The 22,440-nt window shown below is 37.2% G+C and overlaps 1 protein-coding gene across 2 annotated transcripts in view; it reads right to left on the reverse strand.

Annotated features, from left to right (window-relative positions):
• Positions 1–21,529, reverse strand: part of LOC121315410 (5'-3' exoribonuclease 2-like) — a 33,391-nt gene extending 11,862 nt beyond the window's left edge. The window contains exons 1-24 of one of the 2 annotated variants that reach the window (XM_041249467.1): positions 21,300–21,529; positions 20,150–20,277; positions 19,946–20,057; positions 19,348–19,459; positions 18,943–19,001; positions 18,589–18,678; positions 18,080–18,152; positions 15,953–16,003; positions 15,402–15,559; positions 14,991–15,065; positions 14,303–14,436; positions 14,116–14,173; positions 13,822–13,929; positions 13,328–13,372; positions 9,394–9,531; positions 9,002–9,046; positions 6,220–6,323; positions 5,950–5,953; positions 4,886–5,017; positions 4,121–4,228; positions 2,684–2,773; positions 2,152–2,224; positions 1,489–1,572; positions 1,185–1,282 (exon numbers count right to left, since the gene is read on the reverse strand). In XM_041249467.1, the coding sequence (XP_041105401.1) occupies positions 1,185–1,282; positions 1,489–1,572; positions 2,152–2,224; positions 2,684–2,773; positions 4,121–4,228; positions 4,886–5,017; positions 5,950–5,953; positions 6,220–6,323; positions 9,002–9,046; positions 9,394–9,531; positions 13,328–13,372; positions 13,822–13,929; positions 14,116–14,173; positions 14,303–14,436; positions 14,991–15,065; positions 15,402–15,559; positions 15,953–16,003; positions 18,080–18,152; positions 18,589–18,678; positions 18,943–19,001; positions 19,348–19,459; positions 19,946–20,057; positions 20,150–20,277; positions 21,300–21,374 (2,154 nt within the window). In that variant the 5' untranslated portion in view covers positions 21,375–21,529. The remainder of the gene's footprint in view (positions 1–1,184; positions 1,283–1,488; positions 1,573–2,151; positions 2,225–2,683; positions 2,774–4,120; positions 4,229–4,885; positions 5,018–5,949; positions 5,954–6,219; positions 6,324–9,001; positions 9,047–9,393; positions 9,532–13,327; positions 13,373–13,821; positions 13,930–14,115; positions 14,174–14,302; positions 14,437–14,990; positions 15,066–15,401; positions 15,560–15,952; positions 16,004–18,079; positions 18,153–18,588; positions 18,679–18,942; positions 19,002–19,347; positions 19,460–19,945; positions 20,058–20,149; positions 20,278–21,299) is intronic. The other variant, XM_041249468.1, reaches the window with a different exon arrangement.
• Between the last annotated feature and the right edge of the window lie 911 nt (positions 21,530–22,440).

Here is a 22,440-nt window from a genome sequence, read left to right on the forward strand (position 1 = left end):
ATCTTATTATAGTTTCCATAAGTTTGCATATAATAGAAGTCAGGCTTACTGGTCTGTAGTTACCTGGTTTCCCTTTTTGTGGATCGGTATTACGTTTGCAATTTTCCAGTCTGTCGGTACCACCCCTGTGTCAAGAGACTGTTGCATGATCTTGGTTAGCGGTTTGTAAATAATTTCTTTCATTTCTTTGAATACTATTCGAAGGATCTCATCCGGCCCAGGGGATTTGTTTATTTTAAGAGCTCCTCCTAATCCCTTTAACACTTCTGCCTCAGTTATGCTAAAGTTATTTAAAACTGGATAGGAACTGGATGACATGTGGGGCACGTTGTCCGTATCCTCCTTTGTAAAAACTTGTGAAAAGTAATCATTTAACATATTTGCTATTTTTTTTTTCTTCATCTATGATTTTGCCATTTGTATCTCTTAGACATTTAATCTCCTCTTTGAATGTTCGTTTGCTGTTGTAATATTGGAAAAACATTTTGGAATTGGTTTTAGCTCCCTTAGCAATGTTCATTTCTGTTTCTCTCTTGGCCTTTCTAACTTCCTTTTTGACTTGCGTTTGCAGTTCCGCACACTCTTTCTGTGTACTTTCTTTTTGGTCCCTTTTTAACGCTCTGTAAAAGTGCCTTTTTTCGCGGAATATTTTTTTTAATTGATCTATTAAACCATTTTGCCAATTTAGTTTTACATTTAGATTTGTCTACTTTAGGCATATAATTGTTTTGTGCCTCTAGTACTACATTTTTGAAGAACAGCCATCCTTTTTCTGTGGATGTTTTCCCTGTTTTACTCCAATCTCCTTCTATTAGTCTCTGTTTCATACCTTCATAGTTTGCTTTTCTAAAATTGTAAACCTTAGCTTTAGTCATTACTTTTGGGGTGTGAAAAAGCACTTCAAATGAGACCATGTTGTGGTCCGAGTTTAATAGTGGTTCTCTGACCTCTGTTTTAGTTATTCTGTCTTCATTATTTGAAAAGACTAAATCAAAGCATGCCTCCCCTCTAGTCGGAGCCTTGACAAATTGTGTTAGGAAGCAGTCATTTGTCATTTCCACCATTTCAATTTCATCTTTCATCCGTCGTGCTCCCCACCGGGTTTTCTCATTTTATATGGGGGAAGTTGAAATCCCCCATTAGTATGGCTTCTCCCTTTGCTACACGCATATGCTGAAGTTTACCTCTGTGCTATTAACCCTGTACAGCTCTCTGATGAAGTCAGACAGTGGATGGTGTTTTCCAATAAACAAAACATCGCTTCCGAGACTGTTCCTTTTAACTGCAAAGAAAAGGAAATGGCAGTTTTATTTTATTACTCCATTACATCTTGCATCAATCATCCTTCAAATATACAGTCATTCAATCAACCACCATGTGTTACAAGGAATCAACAGCTAGTTCAAGATTCATCCAAGCACGGAAGACAAGCATATTAAAACAATCTTAATGGACTGCAAAGTCCAAGGGAAGGATCACAATACTAACTTTCATCAGGAGAGAGGTCAGGGTAGACCTCTTCCAAAGCAGCCCTCAGACGACGCTCATCAACGAACGGCAGCAGAGCAACACCTAAAGAAATACAAGACAAATAGTTACAAGTAACAGGAACTTGCAGAATTTATAAAGAAAAGTTGAGAGCAGCATGGAGCTGCTGGACTGACTTGCATGCAGCCATCTGAAACTTTGATTTTGCCTAATCCATATCCATATGACACGTTGCATGAGGCAATGCAAAGAAGTGCCGAAATGCAGCACTGAAGAGATGACTGTCATTGAATACTTGCAGTCAATTCCTGAATACCACTCAAATGTACTTTGAACTAGGTGTATTTAAAATTTGAAGATAAGACTTGTAATGAAATACAGATGAGAATTATATAATTCAATGTAATTTACTGAAAGAAAATTAAAAGGTAGAAATTACTCGGCTCAACTTACTGAATCATAATTCAAACGTCATATGCAAATTATTCAGAGAGCTAACCCCTTTTGGTTCCCTCAGCAAATAAAGCATGTGCCATGTAGTACTTGTATTACTGGAATAAACCACACTAGCCCAGGAGTGAATTCACAATGCACACCAAAAACCTTCACACTGAAATCATTCTAATGTCATTTTAAGATGGAGGAAGGGCTTCAGGTACTCACCTTGCCAGGCATACTTCTTTCCATTCAAGTCAATAGCAAAATCATCGGGGTAGAAGTCAATAATAGAGGAGTTCTGTGGAAATCGATTACACAGAAGCATGATCAGAACAGCAGAGTAGCTTGAAAAGGTTTTGCAGATGCTGCATGCAACTTTCAGCTTTGTATTGCAATACATGACCCATTAGTAGAAAGCCATTTCACTTGAAGTGAATGTTACATACACCACAATTATTTATATATATATATATATATATATATATATATATATATATATATATATATATATATATATATATATATATATATATATACACACACACACACACATCTGTCTGTGTGTATGTGTATGTATGTATGTATGTATGTATATATATATATATATATATATATATATATATATATATATATATATATATATATATATATATATATATATATATATATATATATATATATATATAAAGCACCAGCATTTGTTTGTGTGTGTGCATTTGAACATGAACAAAGCCCAGAAAACATTAGATTCACTTACAGGATCGGTCATAAGCTTTTGCCATGAGACAGGCAAGAAGTTCCCACTGGCAGCTGGAAATACACTCATTAACTGTTCCAAAGGTTTAAACTAGGGAAAGAGAAAACACACACATTATATTCAGGGTTCTCACTAGGAATTTTTCACAGCGTGGTGGTGGGAGGAGCAGGGGGTGGGAACAGGGGCAGGGCCAGGGGAAAAAAAAAAAAAAAAAAAAGTAGATCCTCACTACCCTCTGGAGGCGAGGCAGGACAAGTCATGCTTATGGTTAGCAGTGCCCACAAAAGTACCAGAAAATGTTCCTGTCAAGCTAACAGCTCTGGTCATTTATTTATTTATTTATTTTTAAAGTAACAAAAACTTATTCACTGCCAAACATTAACTACTTTAGAATGGCTGCAGTATAGGATTCTGACCTTAGGTTTAGGCTTTTGGTCTTAGGAGAGAGTTGTTTTATTAACTGTAATATGATAACCAATCAGAGTGCAGTGTTCAGACATGAACATTTGGTGGTACCTTTAAGGAAAGCCACATGGTCACGCTTTGTGGAAGCAGTTGTCAGGGTAATATTCTATATCTATGGTTGTCAGCAGGTAGGTGCAGAGTCGGCGTCACAGGATGAAGTACTCCCTAGCAACGACTGGACGCCATTCCACGGAGGGGAAACTAGATTTCTGCCATACTGTTATTGTTTCTGTCCGACTGAGAAACCCGTTTTTACCTTTCAAACCATTAAAATGGCCTACGATTATATGGATATAATTATAGTGCCTTTTTTGTTCTATCAAAAAACAGCATAAATTAGGGTTTCTAAACACTTCTTTTACTCCCCTCAGATAAAATACAGGTCTTGCTGAAACAGTATGTTTATAACTTGTATACAGTATTGTTAAGTGGCTAAAGTTTTTCCAGTGTGGTTAAAATGTTAAGCTACTTTAGCCACAGTGGCTAACTGAATGAAAGAGAGAGAATGTAGTTCTGGTATAATAAAGATCTGCAACAGTATATCAAGGGTGCATTCAGCATCTAGTCTCATCTGTCAAAAGGGGGGAAAGTGCTAATAAAGTTCAGTGAAATTCAATCTCGACTCCACATACATTATATACATGCACCAAACTAAAGAACATGCTGTCACAACCAACCCATTGAAGAGTACTGAGAGCTGAAACAAGTATTTAAGCAAACCAATTTCTCACATAAAGGAATAATATCAATAATGTTTCACATGATTATTATTTTTTGGCCGTTGCACAAACTGCACACACAGCGTAGCGGCCCGACTACAGCATCATTTTTCCAGGTAGCCCGTTACGCTCTACAGCGCTCATGAGAACCGATACAAACACAAAGCCCTATACAATATTAAACATTAGTTTACAATATTTTATTTTGCATTCAAAAGAAATGTACAATGCATCTATATACTATAAAACTTACCGGTTTTGTGCCCAGCTCAAACTCCGTAAACATGCCCTTAATATCTTTAAAGTCAGAGGCAAAAGGAGCATAATGGAAAGGGAAATACCACTTCCATGAAGCACAGCCCTAAAAAAAAAAGAAAAAAAAAATTAAAAATCCTGTTTATATTGTGATGCAAGCCAACATTCCACCTCCTGAAGAGACCTTTACTTCAGACAGAAGTTGAACTGGAACAAACTGAGGCCTAAATAAGCAATTTTGCTCCAGAACAAAAATGTGCATATTTAACGTTAATGGTAAATACACAACCGTGTAGCAGCCTTGAGTTCAGCAAGAATATTTTCCCTATTAATGTAATGGATTAACTTTATCCCCCTGGTACTAGGAATTTAGCATGCTTTGCTCTTGGAGAATGAATCTAGTTAATAATCAGTTCCCCAATTCCCAGTATGTCTTGGTTAATCTAATTTTACTGTTAACATCTCAATTACCAACACATTGAAATTGAGAGATTACTTCAAAGTTGCTTTTGTCAACACAAACAATATTCCAATGGCAGACTAAGACACCATTTGAAATCCCATGCTTTGTAATTGCAATTTGAATTCAGGGTTACTGTAACTGCAATAAAAACAGACATTTGGCCAAGACTCCTGATAATTCGATTCACTGATGATACAACTTGTTTTTGCTGGTCCCTTGAAATTCACATTAAGAATTATATATATATATAAGCTACTGCTGCATTTTCCCCACAGTTAATCTCAGCAATACAAAAATTACCTGGTAGTAATATCTAAGGACCCAGCAAAGACCTTCAACGTAGGACTTCACCACTTTGCGACGGAATTTCTCATCTGATGCGTCCACATCAAACTTATTTTTATAGTAACGTTGCTTCCAACCTTCCTCCCACTTAGATAAGTTCAAAGAGAAAGGTGGTGTGGTGGTTGGGAGGGGGGGGTTTGGGGGGTCAAACCGATATCTGTCACATGTAATCATACAGTCTAAACAAACACTGACTGAATAATATTCAGTTAAGTTCTGTATATGTTACAATAGTAACATTGAACAGCATCAAATATGAATAATTTAAACATGATCTATAAATTCCTAGAAATCTGGAGAAGAATCCAACATGCAAAGTGGTTACTGATTAATTTAAAAGGACTAGGAGATATTCAGATATGGAATGTGCCACCATGGAATGGGCAAATTCCAAACTACAGCAAATGCCAGCTTGGCAAAAAGATACATTTTACTACATATATGTAGCACTTATTTAAATTAACAAAGTTAAAAGAAAGACAATCCATGACAATCCCATCCAACTGTGAGTAAGCCAATTTACATTCACAAGAATTTCTACACTGAACTTCGCTGTGTAAGTGCCAAAAGCTTATCAGATTCTCATCAAAAAGATCTACAGGAGGAGAATATGAAATGTTTGGAACATTAATGAAGACCATTTATACGAAACAAAAAAAAAAACACACACATCCAGCTGAGCGTAGTGTACTTGATCTAAAAAAGATGCAGAAACAAAAGTGCCATTTTAACATAAAAGGTTGACTTAATATCTAGTCTCTTACATATTTAAAATATACACACAAGTTTCCATGGCTAAAAATCCTGATTGCAATAAAATGCATGTTGAACAAGCGAGAGCTAAAACATCATGCAGTAGCCACTTCCATTGAGCAGCTCACATATATGGAGCTGTTGCCTCAATAATTTTTTAATTTATTTTTTATTATATATATATATATATTTTTTTTTTTTTTTAAAAGCTTCAGCAGTACTGCAACGTTCAGCTTGCATAATCCCAGATGAACACTGACTGCAACCAATCTACTACTTGGTCCCAAAGGGAAAACCGACTTGCAACAGGAAAACCTGCATGAATACTAATTCAGCTCCTTGGATTTAACAGCTTTGGCTTGCACATCTCACAGGAATTTGCAGAACGTTCTGTGTTTCCACATTAATTACTTGCAGATATAAAAGGATCACAGGAAAACATCTGAAGGTACTTGCTGTGGCAACTAAAAAGCCATTAATTAGAATTCATCCCCACCAGCAATCGAACAAACTGCTGTCAAACAACGTGACTGTACCTGATGTTATCCTCCGGTTCAGGTTCACTGTCACTGTCCTGCGCCTTCCTCTTCACACCCCCCGAGGGAGAGGGGCTGCCATCGTCCCGGGATCCTGAGGGAGTCTACGGAGGTTGTTAAATAGCAGTCCAGTTTAACACATTCTTCATAATATATTACCAGATTATACTACAATTACAACTGCTTTTACTCACACCACCCCTAAAGACAACCATCCACCAGGTTTAAACGTGGGGTGCAATGACATAAAAAAAGCCTTTCTACACATGTCCTTTCATTCACATTGGTTACTCAAAGTGGAAAAAGTCACATCTGTGGTTAGACCATTTTCAAAAACTTGAGATCCCTCTACCCGGAAGAGCGCGCGAGTGTGGCATCACACCAGGACATTCAATGCTGTAAACAAATGCAGTAGACAGAGGACAGAAGTGAAATAGATGTTACAGGTTCAGATATTTTAGCATCTTAAAATGAAACAGATCAGAAATGTTGGTCTTCTGCTTCATGTATATTGGCTTCACAGTGTAAATCTTGTTTACATTTGCACTTCTCTCTCTTCCGTGGTTTGTTGTGGTCTGTTGATGGTAAAGTAGCACATGACAGGTTTTTTGTGTCAGTTTCAGGTTTTTTTTTTTTTTTTTTTTTTTTTTTTAAATTGGACTGTTTCTTGCAGTATTGTCACGCCTGCTTTTAGTGAAATGCTTGTGCCAAGCATCCTTATTCAGACTGTGAATTTATTTTGAATATCGCTTGATTGTTGCATCTATGCATCCCTGCTTTAGTGTGTTACTGGAATTAATCAAAACAATTCATACTAATCAAATCAAAAATCAACAATTAATATTAATCAAAGCTTATCGAACAAGGTCTGACTACACCACCCTCAATAAAAGGTGAGGAACCTCTAATGATCTCCCGCCCAGGTATTTAACTGGGCAGAACATCAGTGACTGATAGGAAGCATACAAAACAAGGACTGCAGACTGCAAACAAATTGAGCGTTTATTGTTCAGGTTCACAGCAAAAACAAGACATAGACCGTGAAGTATCCTGAAAGTTTTAGTTATTGTAAAGCACAGGTCTCTAGTCGTTTTTTCTCCGGAAAAAAAAGAGACAAAACCTTTCAATGGCCGAGTGAGACCAATAGGAGCCGAAAAAAGGGGGCGTATCCGATAGCCCCCCCCTGCACCACAGAGATAACATAGACATAAACAAAGGAGACTGCTGCTTCCGCATCCAGAGCTCAAAGAATATCACGGACATTTGCAGAGCTTTTTGAGATGTTACAGTAATAAAATAATGACTTGGATTGCATTACTGAGGACTTTGGTGATAAAACGAGTGATCAGGATTTATCAGTATGCAAGTCTACAAAGAGGTATGTGAAAAAATACATCGAACAAGGGGTGGGGCTTGGCTAGTGATGCAGTACTGATGTCGTTTTGCTATGCAGTGCCTTTTAAACCAGTTTTACTCTGAAAAAAAATATATTTTAAACCACGCGTATAAAATAAACAGCGTGTGTGAAAATAAACTGGACCTGACGAGCCTGACAAGCGCTGAATAAATGGACTGCAAAAGGGTTAATAACGTACACTGGAGCTTGTTGGCTATATAATTGCATCACCTTATACACATTTTCATCAAACACTATGAGAATTATAATGAAATGATAGGATCATGCCCCTACTCTCTGCACCTCTCTTTTCCTGGCAGCCGCTCAAGTCCTGGTGATTTTACCTTCTTTGCTAGCAGATGCTGCTGTCCTGCAGGTACCATCCGGACAAATGGATGGTACTGCGTCCTTCTTTAATTTAACAGCACCTGCCTTGAACATCATTAAATTAATAGCGCTGTATTCAGTAAAGGTGGTGCTGCAGAAGCAGCTGCTGTTGGGCTCAGCATCCCAATCCCTGGTACTCCTCATGAACTTCACCCATTGCCGGCATCGTACCGGCTCTTTAGGAAACTCATGAAGAGACATCAGTGGCCCTGCTGTGTTGGAGCAACCCTATATTACACACCTATTTACCATGGTATCGCTCCCCTGGATGCGTTGTTCAGGCGAGCGGTAATGCGGGAAAGCAGTGGGTGGGGTGGCAAGCTTATCCTGGTGTGATGTCACGCATAAATTAGCCACAGCTTCGAGTGAGCTGGACTTTTCATAGAGGTGTCAACTTCAGAGTTATTTTTAGTGTTAAAACCTAGACATTAAAACTACACAGATACTTTGATTGACCTAACAGTACTATAAAAGTGAATTCTGAAATAAAATCATTGCACCCCACCTTTAAGTTACAGTAACAAGGACATACTGTACTTGGATTGGCAAAACACACCGCCCCAGTGTGTATGTTTGACTATAACACTAGAGCATGCTTGTCAATTTAAAGTCAGTTTATAAAATGCCTGTAATCAAAATGTGCTTCATGTATTAAATGCCAAAATACATATAATACAAAAATTGTTGAAGCACTGCCTGTATGACACATTCTGTCTATGACATTGGGCACCTGTTAAACATTATACACCAAAAATTGCTCCAAAACAGTCCACCACCTAGTTATTAAATAAGATAGTTTTTTTGGTACCATTTTGAAATCCCCAAAAAGTTAATACATTTCTAAATTTGTCAACAGAGCCCCAATATGTCACTGATTTTAATCAACATTAACCTGAAGCCAGTATTCCATCAGACATAAGACACACGAGTCAGAACAAGTTTAAAATGTGGACTAGTATAATGTATGGTATAGGTTAAAAAATAAAGAAAGAAACATGCCTGCTGTCCATTCTTCATCATGGCTTTCAAAGAAGAGGCAGCATTCTAAAACACAAGATGAATGCAGTACTTTCAGTAAACCACACATCAGTTAACTTCATTGCAAACTAAACAGGATGCTGGCTTCAGCTACTAATGACAAGTGACAAATACTGTTTTCACAGTTAATACAGTAAAGAGCACTCTGTTCCAAATTAGCAAAAAAACAAACTAATCCCAAACCAATTCATTGTGATGCAAAAGCTAGACTTCCAACAAATCACCAGCTTAACATCCAGAGCAACCAAAACTAAACCAGTAAGTGGAACTGCCAACATATTAAATAAGTATCACGTTTTAAAATATCCTTTCATTTGAAACAATACTAATGGCACCATACAGACCAATCTTACCATATTCTGCTGATCTCGTCCATGCATTCTCATATTAAATGCTGCCTGTCTTGGGTTATCAACAGGCTGCGCACCACCTCTCCTACCTAATGCCTGTGGTGCAAACTGTCCTGAAGGCAAAAATGCTGGTTTGTCTGCCTGCAAGGAGGAGAAAAAGGGAACTGGATTTAACATACTGTATTCCTTCAGATTTAAGACAAATTTCCCACTGAGAAAAAAAATAAATCAAATACACATACATGGGGGGGGGGGGCAGTTTGGAGGAGTGGTCGGGATATGAAGAGGTGGGGGGGACGTCCTTAGGTAGACTATTGTGGCAGCGCCTGGGGTGCATGTGGCACGGTGGAGTGGAGGGGTCCTTATGTGCCCTTTAAGGTGATATTGTTCTTAATGTAAATAATGCATATTCTAGGCAAAATTATTTAGTTCATGGTGTAAAACAAAGCCTTTGTACCTTCTAATCCTGGATGAAATGGGGGCCAAACTGGTTCGACTGAGGAGGGGGATTTGTAGAGAATATATGATCTGTACATGGCTATACTTAATTCTGCACCTGATTTTGTACTTTTCCTTCAGTAGGGTTATTTTTTTAATCAACATGTGCTTTAGTGTATTAGATCACATGCCTTTCCTCTTTGTGTTTCTGACATGTGTTGCTTGTCTTCTGTTTGAATATTGGGGTTTATTTGGGAATCACTTTCTAAACAGATTGTTTGGGGATGGGCTGATTATATTTAACAGTGCTTTTCAGGGTGTTTAATTACTTGTACTCAATCCGTGGAAATATACAAGGCTGTTACTGTTTGTATATATTCTTAGGCCACATTGCGTTTCTTTCCGAGTTAAAGACTATTTGGTTGTTCCCGGTGTGCACTGGGTCATCTCTCATTTACCTTACCTAACAAGTTTTTCTGTGTGTGCTATTCACTTGTGCTCATACTGTGTTTTGTTTTACATCTTATAGGTTATGATTATCACTAAAATGTTCTCCTGGAATGTCAAGTGGATAAACAATTTAATTAAGCGAAAAAAAAAAAAAAAAAAAACTCTCTCCGTTGAAAAAGGAACATGTCCAGGTTGCCCTTCTACGGGAAACCCTTTTAACAGACAGTGAAAATGAAACGCTGAAAAGAGATTGGGTGGGACACGCTTTTCACTCATCCTATAATTCACATAGTAGAGGAGTAATTATTTTACTTCATAAACATTTACCATTCACACTTGATAAGGTTATAAAAGACTCTGGATGGTCGCTTTGTGCTATTAACAGGTTTCTTACATGGAGAACATACCCTAATAGGCTTTATCTATGCTCCTAATGCATTGTCTTGTTAGGAGGTAGAAGAGACTCGAATGTGACACCTTCCCTCAGGGACAGTAAAGGCAACAAATATTTGGAGACCGAAAACACGAATAAGACTATGGAGAGAAAAATAAACTTGGCTTAACTACACGACAAAGAATTTGAATAATGTGCTGTCTTTCGTTGACTAGATGTAGTTGCTCGTTTTCATTTCTGTTTTTTATTCTGGTAAATTACCGTTCTTATTTAGGCACTCTACGGTTTGACGAGGGAAAGATAACGTAGGGTTATTGCTGTTCACAAAAAACGGTAACCTTTTCACTTCCTCTTTAGCTTAATTATTGAGCTTATTGGTTCATTTAAATTGTATTCTAAGCTTTCACGGCATTTTGTTAATGCACGTCTATTTTTGTTTTTCACTGTTCTACATTTTTTGAATGCAACTGTTCATTTTAACTATTTTTTTACAAGAGTACTCGCGCATGTTTGGTCACCATTATAACTGTGGGATGAAACTGTTATAATAATCCAGCACCGCTCTACATATGAACCCCCAATATCTCTCACAAGCACCTGAGTGCATATTGTTACGATACCACAACAAAAGGTGGTGCATATGAATAGCTATTATGTACTATATACCACCTTACAGTACAATGACAAAAAATAGACAATGATAATATCCAAAAATAATCTTTTTTTTAATAAAGTAGCAAGCGCAAATATAGTACGAGGTGGATTACGCCGACTGCCAGTTTATTTTGACCCCCTGCATTCATTGTCACTTTTTTTGCTTTGAAAATAATTGTTTTGTTTTAGGAGTCATTTTTTATGTTTTAGCCTGTCAAGTGCATAACACAGAAAACCCGACCCTTCAACGCTCCGATTGGTTAAAAAAATGTTGTGTCAACACATAACACAGCTGTCATGTGGGTCCAAGATTTTTTTTTTCAAGCAGCAACAGTCTGCTAGAAGCGCAATCAATCCTTATTGTTAAAGGCACAGTAGCATCTGCAGGACAGGCAGATAGGGTTTTGTTTTGCCGGGCAAGCTTAATTAAAATGAATTCTCCTCCCAAGACTTCTTTAACTTTTGCAAATTCTTCCAATGTGATTAACAAAAAAAGGTGGTGCTTGATCTGGAAAAAAATTCATCTGGCATGGAAAGAAGGCCAGGTTAAAAATTCAGAAAGTACAATTGCCAGCAGAGAGGTGGTTTAGCTATACCAAACATACTTTTATAAATGGGCTTGTCACGCTCGTATTATTTCAGAATGGATTTGCGATGACCCAGAGTCCTCATGGTGCAGAACAGATGCTTGGTGTTGCACACCATTCTCTTTACAGACTGCAATGACGAGTATCTTATGTAATAAAACAACCCTATAGAATATCATCCCCTCTTTCTACTTGTTAATTGGTTAAAACAATATCATTGGCGAGATCTGGGGTGAGCACGCAACGAGGAAGCCTGGGCTAGGACCATAACCTCAACAAGGACTACATACACTTGTAAGAAGGTGAGAGGCCCATTATAAAATCCTGCATAGAACTTATAGGACGCCTTATATTCTTCACAGGCTTAACCCACAGATCATCACTATGTATTAACTGTCAACAGCACAGGTACTTATATACATTGTTTTTTGCTATGTCCTTTAATAAGTAAACTCTGGAACATGATCATCCAAGAGTTAGGACTTATATTGCATAACAAATTAAACAAAAGATCCTTGGATACTTCTTTTGAGAATGCCTACCAATGGGTTAACTTTGAATCCCACCCAATTAAAATGAGCTGGAAAGTTATTTCTTGCTAGAATCGGACCTTATTGAATTGTATCAAGGATAAGCCTCCCACTAAAACACAGTGGTATAGAGGTTTTTAAACTTCCCCCCATGGAAAGGCTGAGAGCCATTTTAAAAGTTGATAAACTCTTTTGTGACTGTGTGGCAACCAATACAAAATCACCTTCCAAAGGACTTGGCAGATATTGTGCAAGAGGGATACGCTGCTTTAGACTGGAAGTGCCCAGTTTCCTCTTATACAACCTCTTAGGGGGCTCAAGCTGTTTATCAGTACTGGATTTTGTAATTCACCGATGATTGTACTTGTATGCAGTGTCACTTTGTTTTTGTTGTCCGTTTTAAAAATAAATAAAAATTGTTAATTATTTTATTTTTTGTAATGCTGAAGCATTACATTTTCAAAGTGTGGCAGACAAAAAAGTTGTTGTAAAGGTGTGGTATATGCAGACTGCACAGGAAACAGTTTGAGATCTGGCTGGTGCTTGCATCCAATGTGGCCACAGTGTTCAATGACCATTATGAAACACACAAAATGAGCAGAGAACTGCATGAAGTTTTGGGAAATATAATTGCCTGCCATGCCTTTCAACATCAAACAGATACTACCAAATACACCCTCAGAAAATCACTTGAATTGGCGCTCTCTAGATAGAAGAGAAACACGTGTGAAAGACAAACTACACCCGTCTACACAGTATCCCTGTAGGGTGGGATATGCATCCCCATGGGAATAATTAACCATGAGCTCATACCCTAACCTAAAAGAATATATAGTAATTTCCTTAGGAGAAAGCTGCAGATACAAAATAAGCTTCCAACTTACTTTCATACGTTTCTTTTTTTCTTTCATTCTCCTTTTGAAGCCTTCCTAAAAAAAGGTAGTGAGGAAAAAGGGTTGTAAGTAAACATAAAGCACCCTGTCAAATTAGAGCCATTTGCATCACAGGAAATTAAACTATGACCTACACCTAGTAACACAAACATGGAAGTCTGGCTAAATACATTTTTAAAGTGACTATAATTGCAGTTTTCACAAGAGCTTGGTGAGATTGTATTATTTCTACTAGTACACTACTTTGTTGTATTTCAAGTTTCCATTATTAAATAGAAGTGCTATATCAAAAATGCCATACAATTTGCAAAAAAGCAAACCAAGCCTGAAACTATTTATTACATATTGTCATAAAAACAAATGGTCATTTTTGCAGACTAGTAAAACAGCTGCATGTGCACTCCAGTTTATACACTCATTCAATCAAAACACTCCGATTCCAAGTATTCCCTAAACAGGCTAAAGAAAATAAATATACAACTTGCATCATCCTCTTTCCGTTTTTTAAAAATGTTATCCTCTGCAACTCCCACAGCTTGCATTATCAGCTCCACACGTTCCAAGTCAACAAAGCCACTTTCTGTCAGATAGCCCTGGAAGAGAAAGATTGGCACTGCTGTTAGCATCCTTGTATGTGGCATTAGGAACCTTGTTTTTAAACATTCTTGACCCTTTTTAAATACTACATTCTAAAACAAGGATGCACTGGTCAAAAGTACCACTGGCAAGTACCATTTTTTTGGTAGTTAAAGCGAAACACTTCTCATGCAAAAGCTTACCCCAGTTTTGTGTACCACATCCTTATAAATGCCAACCAGACGATCAATTGCTCCCTCCCTGTAAATAAACACATACACCTGTTAACCATTTAAATAAATAAAAATACATATAATGATTGGGGGAGGGGTGCTTAGTGTTGATGCTACACACCAAGCAAGTCTTCATTTGGACAAAATTTCAACTTACCTAATTTCTAAAGAAGGCAAATGAGGCAAGAAGTCATTTCCGACAAAGAAACACATGAACACCCAGTCATCAACACTCCTTTCAATGTCAAAAGGGAAAGGCAAGCTGGCCATGGTCAACTCTCTCTCCAAATACTGCAAAAACAGAAAACAATTAAGAGTCAAAAACATTTAAAATGCCTTTATAAAACAAACATACTAGATTCTACCTACATAAAATCGTAGCAAATACATCCAGACTATTTTATTTATGGACGAAAAAAAACAACAAGGTATAGACACTACCTATCTATAATTGCGTTTTCCTTTAAAGGCCTGTGATCGTGTAAATCCGATAAGCACTTCATTTCTTTGACTTACTGGGCCACCATACTTTGCAGTACAGTTTGTTATTGCATATTAGTAAATCTTCACCAATTACACGGATGTCACATCTAAACTCGGCTTTTGAATTTCTTTCTTTCAACCAGGCTTCAAATAACTTCACAGCCCATCTACTTTTTGCTTAAGCACTTTCCGAAAACGATCGCTGTCAAGGATATTTAGATTTTCATCTGTTTTAGGTTGAGCAAAACGAAAAAAAAAAAGACACCACTTCCAAGATGCTACTGTAGAAAAAAAATTAATCCTGGGGGTGCATTCCATCTAAAAGCGAATGGTCCTAAGAGTTAAGAAAAGACTCAACATACCTCTCGTAAAACAGCAATTCGGATAAAAATGAACTCCTGTTCTGAACATGGAAGACTGTCAGCAAACTGATCATGCTGTCAAAAGAAAACACAATTCATTACATTGCTAAAGCTTTTCAAAGATGCATTCTTTATGTATGTGTACTCAAAGGACAAACTTTAGAAATTACTGCAACCAAATTCATGGAAAAAAATTATATATATATATATATATATATATATATATATATATATATATATATATATATATATATATATATATATATATATATATATACATACATACACACTGCAAGAAGAACTGTGAATACATTTGTAGAGCTGCATGAATTGAGTAATATGTTTTTGCAAGCCAAAACCAATAAATAAATAAAGCAAGCTACTAATATGTAAGATTTAATAATGACTTGCCTCTCCTTGCTTCTCCCTTGCAACGCCCTGGCAATCTTTAATTTCATGACCAACCTGGCCACAAAGGCCACAAGGTCTTGGCTTGTTTGGTTTGAACTCCTCCCGTATGATCGTGAAATTGGGCTCATGAGTAGCCAACCCCAGCATAATCAAATCAGCTGCAACAAAGCAAGTACACTTCTTACAATGCAGAACACCAGGAGGTTCCAAATCACTACTTTGACATGGCTTTACATGTGCCACAGACTGCTCTGGTTGATTAAACATGTGAACAATTCAAATCTGCAGAATGTAAACTTAATTGACATTTAAATATAACTCTAAACAATCTGCTTTTGTACAGGTTTTGTTTCTCCACCATTATGAAGATGCATTGTATACACAATTTCAAATCAATTCAAGTAGAAGTACTATCTTTACCTAGGTTTCTCTTGTATTACTTCAGTTAATGTCAAAAACAAAACAGTTTCATGGCTGAACACAACATAGGCTACATTAACTGCATAGCATGCAACATAAAAGCGGCTCTTGAACAAACAAGGAATGCTTACCATCCGCTCCACATAAACAGTGATGAGTATTGGGGTCATGGTTCGGTTGAGCTGCAAAAAAATAAATACATCATGTGCACTCCTTTTATATAGCATTCACTGAGAAGATAACAGGCCTGAACCACAAACATTCTAACTATTATACTGTAGGTTTGTGGTGCGTTCAGCTTTGATAACCATCAATCACTTAAATGCTTGTCCCAGTGGGAAACCAAACACAGTCTAGGGAAGATCTTATCAATGCTTTGTAAACATGAAGTAAAATGGATGCAAGATGTATCTGGATTGTTGATATGTCCAGAAGTTAAAACAATGTGGCAGTGAAATAGTAAATTGCCACTTGACACCAGCTGTAATGGAAGTTTAAAGGGATTTCAGCCTTATGTCAGATATAGTATGGCAAAGCACTTTCTGTATCATTCTTCTGGTAGGGTGGTTAAATCTATTTTTAGATTTCAACAAAGAAAACCCAAAATAGGTTATCCATAGTTTTTACTTAAAACTTACATACCTACAATTAAAATAATAAAAAAAAAAAAACACACGACTACATTTCATGCCCGGTGGCCATCTTGGATTTAAGTTTTGCTACTGAAAGCTGATTTCTCACTAAAATATTACAACTTTTCAAAGAGAAAATTCACGCCAAACTAGATCGTAATTTTAAATTGAAAAGATCTCCTCCCCACCCCACACTACAGCCTGCTCCTAAAAACACATCACTCTTCCAAGACTGTGAGAGCGTGGCACCGAGACAGCCACTCTGCCAGTGCAGTAGCACTTGCTGTTGCCATTATCTCAGAGAATGAGATGAACAGAGACAAGACACAAGTCTGAACGCACGTCACTTAATCCAACCCACAGGTATTCCATCCCCCACGTGACAGGCTAATAATTCACAGATATGAATTCCGGACACTCACCATTAACCAGTTACATAATTTGAGTTTGGAATTTGGTTGTTTTCAAAATACCGGCCCCAAAAAATGTACTAATTTTTTTTTGCAAACCGAAACGCAGATACAGAATGACGGCGTGGCTAAGTCTGGAAATTCAATGGCCAGTAAAGAGCCATAAAGGTATTCAATGGCCACTCAAACTGCTACAGAATAAAATCCACTTAGAAAAACATGATTTTTGGGCTGAATGTAAATCTAGGTGAATTGTACAATCCAGAGAATGATATTGTGAGATTTATACAATATTTTAAGAAATTATTAAAATACGACAAATGTTATTGTCTTTTGTGATACGTAGTAACTTCAGAGCTCTGTAAACATAAAACTACTCAAATATACTCATAAAGACACATGTAGTGGACAGAAAGTTGTATTAAGTATTTATTTTGCAACTGATGATTACTGGGATAATCTTACACAGGTTTCAAAACTGCTGCATTCATGACTTGCATACACTGTCCTTCTCATGGGGATACCGTGATCACATTAATAACGTTATTGTTTACTGGAACAACCACGGTAGTAGAACTTGACTAAGATCGTTAAAGAATGCAGATGTATACAGATGTGTACTTTCTATACAGCAGAAGTGAAATTAACTCAATATGGCACCTTAATGATTAGATCAGGTGTTGAGAACATGGTCACCAGCACATTTAGAATGTAGGGTCAAATTAAAGGGCGCTTAGATTTTCGCCTGAAGAGTTTACATAACACTGAAAATGTAAGCTGCAAGCTGAAATAGTCTGAGATAAAAACAGGTGAGCCAGTGACCAATCTGCTAATTTGTACAAACTCCTCTCACATCAATGCCTTATTACAACAAAACAAATCCCAATTCCTAAATCAGGATTTCCAACGAGCTGATAAACAGGAGCTAACCTTATTTTAAAATGCCCAGTTAGTGTGCTTAATGTGGAGCCAGATTCAGTTTTGCTTCTGGCTTTTCTTCCTACTTTTAAACAAACTGTACATTTTGAATGCCATTAAAGATTGTACATTTTACCCAGTCAGCAAACCTAACAAGACAACAGAAGCTGTGCCATACTGGTTTGCTCATGAGATGGAGTTTATTTCTCCGCTTTCTCATTTTTTAATCCAAAACATACGGACGGTATTTCAGGGGCCAGGACTAGTTGTGGGATGATAACTGTATATTAAAAAGTACCTCGTTGTCTTCTAATGTAATCCATGATCTTGTGTTCTCCCTCACCAGGTACACTGGCATCAGACAAGATTACCTGGAAGAAAAAAAAAATACTTTCCTATAGTTTCCTATGCAACCTCAATTCCATTTTTCATACCAGTTTCACCGTTACAAAATTCCCCACTTGTTGCCACTAGTAATTTCAAACATTTTGCATTACAAACATAGTCTCATAGGCTTGTGATTACCAGTACCTTTACTTCTTAAAAATCAACCTTATATAAAAAAAAAATTAATGGAAACATTAGCAGGAAACAATTAACAGACTTTCACTTTTCATACTGTACTATACTCCAGTAACTTTAGCGACCACAAAATAAAATGTAACTTGACAACGGATTTCTACAAAGAGCTTATGAAAAAAGTTTCCAATTAAACTAAATCAAGCACCTTACAATGTACATAAAAGCAATGAAACAATTGTCTATTTAATTTGGGAGAAATATATGCACAAAAAAAATAATAATTACCGTTATGTTTTTCCATCCAGGATCATTGTTTTGTCTTTCAGCAACATAATACCGCAAACACCTTGCAAGATTTTCCATAAATTCAGTCCCCTTAAAATTAGACAGATGAACACTTAGTATACAAAACATTAAGTTCAACTAAAGTACTTTAGGATGAAAATCAGCATACATACGCTTATGCAATTTGCAAGTATAGAAATAGTTTTAGAATGCCAAATTGTAATTTCTTAATTTAACTAAACGCAGGCTTTTAGTGTATCACTATTATGACAGCATGTGAACTCAAATCAGATACCGAAGATGGCCATATTCTACAAGTCTTACAAACTGTAGATACAAAGGCAACACACTTACCGGGGTAATACAGTTGCTGTCAAATCTTTCTTTTACTTCGTCTGGGGGCAGATACCCACCTGCAAACAAATACATTTGTGAAGTTTAATACTCAGCTGAAGCATTTCAATTGTACACCAACCCCTGGATCATGGTACAACACTACATCTGGAATTCTGAAATATATTAATTTTCTCAGCTGTTCCTGAGTAAAAGCATTGTATTCTTCCTGCCGCAAAAAGTATGACAGGAATATTCTCATACTGCATTACATGGAATTTTGCAACCCCAAGTCTCATGTCAGTTACATCATTCAGCTTGTATGGACACGCTACAGTTGCTACAACTACTCTACCTACCAAGACCCAGAATAGTTTACAAAGTTTCTGAATGAGCAGCATGTCAGACAGATTACCAAACACCTACCTCTTTGCAAGACCTCCTCTCTTATGCGTGACTTTTCTTCTGTTAGCTCCACACCTTCTTTAGAAGCTCGAAATCTCCTGGATCTCTGCTGGTTCATTTTGGCACGAGGAGCCTAAAAATAGACAGAAGTGCTTTGTCTCTCTAGAGGGATTTACTTGATGTGCCAACATAAAAAACAGCACTCTAGTAGTGTTCAATTTCAAGCATAATAAACATTTCCTTCTCTAAAATAAGTAAATGGCAAACATAAGAGATTAAAAAATTAAAAGAATTCTGCAAAATAAAACAATTTAATTTAAAGCACATTAAGAATACAATTTAATACAGTTATTGCCCACCTGTTAACTGTAAACATACAAAAAGTTATAAGCAAAGCCATGGTTTCAAACCCAGAACCATGAATACCTATGTGGCTCTTGATCTGTGGTGTTGAAAGTAGATAGGGCCAAAAAGTGAAAGGCAATATACCAAACTGACCTGCAAAGCAAGTCTGTTAACTCCCATCAAAAGAAAAAACACATTTACAAAAACGATTTACACAAAGTGCCATGATAAACAAACATGTATGGGCAACAGGACCAAACGAATTCATACTTACAACTCCGTCTATTGCCATGTAAAGGAGCTTTCGCGGGCGAACAATGTTATACAAGCGGTCAATGTACTCAAAAATTGCCACCATCATTTCATCCTCATTCTTGGGGGCAGCTCTGCAGGTTTAATGGGAGACAGTATTCGTTGAAAACATGTGTGGGATTAGTAAGAATTATTTTAAAAGCAAGGATAAAAGGGAAGCATGTACTTGTCCTCTGGGTGTGTACACGGGTGAATGATGCCATTCATGTCCAGGTACAAGTTGTCAAATTCAACTTCATTTGGATTAGGTTTGCTGGTATCAACAGGTATGCAAACTCCGTTACATTCTTTTGGCTGCAGGGGAAATTAAACATTTATATAAATCTGACTATCTAAACTCAGCAAAAACGTGTTTGCAGACCTTCAGTTTCATCAAGTGGTTGATTCAAAAGAGGTTTCGTTCAACTGGGGAATGCATGTGTTTTTTTTTTTGTTTGTTTGTTTGTATTACCATATGCAGTATTGAATTTAGTTAATGTGCTGATTCAAATGCAACATGAGTAAAATTCACAATCTCGCCCCGCCCCCCAAAAAGAATCTGTGAACAGTGTCAGAACCGCAGGGGTTAAGCATCTACAAATCTTAACTGGGACCAGTTGAATTTGCTATCTAGTTTAATAAATCTAGTCTAAAGGCAGCTTTTACTACCACAAAGCTATTACTGGTACCAACGCATTTGATTGTTTTGCTGCTCAAAACATTACTGCAGTTAACCACGTCCCCCTCAAAACTTTCGGCCAATCTACTGCCCTATTTGCAATGTTAAACTACTGGTAGCAGTCTTTGGGCCCTGGAACTTGTACTGGTAGGAAGTAAGAAAATCCAAAAAGGTCGCCGACTTTTTTTTTTTTTTTTTTTTTACTGGTTCTAACAAACCATGTGATTTATTTAGCATAAACCAACTGTTTACAAACACGAGTGGGATTTGAATCATTTTATTTTTACACAAAGATACAGCCCGAACCAGAAAAGCAAAAGCCATAAGCCACAATTGTGTAACTAGTACGTGATATAACAAACCTTGTGGAACCAGAGAATACTGGCACTGCGAGTGGGTGTTTGAAGAAGCAAACACACAAATACAAAAACAAACTTGTGTATGCAATTTTGTTATATCATAAATCCCTCATAGCCTCTGATTTCGCATTTCACTGTACACACAAATCAGCTGGTATATAAACAGCAGGCATGCTAGTAGTAGTATTCTAAACGTTATAACAATAACGAGCTGGGCCTTTTGCACTGAGCAAAACACGAGGCCTGGCTTCCTTCTCCACAGTTTTTACACACACAAGACCAAAACAAACTCCTCTTACCTTCTCCTCTAAGCAATGCACAATAATAGATGCGTACTTCCGACTCAGCCAGCGAAAAAAAGCTGGGACTCCCATTTCCAAAAATACAAAAAGTACAACACAGTATTAAAAACGCGGATTCTTTAAAATATGTTTAAAAACAGCTCATGTAGTCTTGTCTTGCAGCGTGCTTAACGACTCAAGACTGAAGACCGCATTTGTGACGAACCACCGGATTGCTTGCAAACTGAATGGAAATGCATTGTGGGTAAAGACACTCTACCCTCATATGGACAAAGCCCGGGCCATCACACCATGTGGGATATATCTCTCATGTCAAAATGTAATGTTTATGATACAATATGATTAATTTATTACATTTGAGAATTTTTAAAATGCCATTCAGTGAGTGATAGAATTAGTTACTAGGCCATTTTGAGGTACTGTAATATTCCCAAATATTCGTAGCCTAATTAGTGCATCATTTTAATTATATAAATGCTACATTATAATCACGGGCGCCTGATCTCTACTCTAAGGGGGGGGGGGGCGAGAAACGTGTGGCAATTTAGGAATAAGGCGTGACGTCACGACAAATTATTCTAACACAGATGGCGAATGGCGGCGATAAAAAATGTTGTTAGTGTACATAATATTAACCCCTGTAATTTCACCCCTTTCAATAACCCCCCCCCCCCCCCCATACTTGTTTGTTGCCTAAACGACAACTATATATTACTTGAATTTAACCTGCCTCTGCACAGAAAGAGCAGCACAGCACTGCACTCTCTTAACCGAGTCCCCGCAGTGTAACCAGGGAAAACTTGTGAACTAGGCGGCTTGAAAACACTGTTTTTAAAATCGGTATAATATACTACTTGTAAATGGCGCAGGCGGCTGTTTTGGATTTGGCAGCAAAACGATGCTTGAATTCCCTTTGCTACCAACTAATTCATTACTTGCACCTACAGCAGCAGGTCTGTAAGATGTAGTCGATATAGACGACCCTGTATTAAAATAAATACAAATACTCTGTCTCCTGCTTTATACAGTTCTTCATTAAACAGTTTATCACCACTATCTACGCATAGGTGTCATATGTTGTAGCTAGCTAGATAACAAGTTGGAAACAAATTGTGTATCGTGTCGAAATTACAATCAT

Source organism: Polyodon spathula, chromosome 5 (assembly GCF_017654505.1).
Source record: "Polyodon spathula isolate WHYD16114869_AA chromosome 5, ASM1765450v1, whole genome shotgun sequence".
NCBI lineage: Eukaryota > Metazoa > Chordata > Actinopteri > Acipenseriformes > Polyodontidae > Polyodon > Polyodon spathula.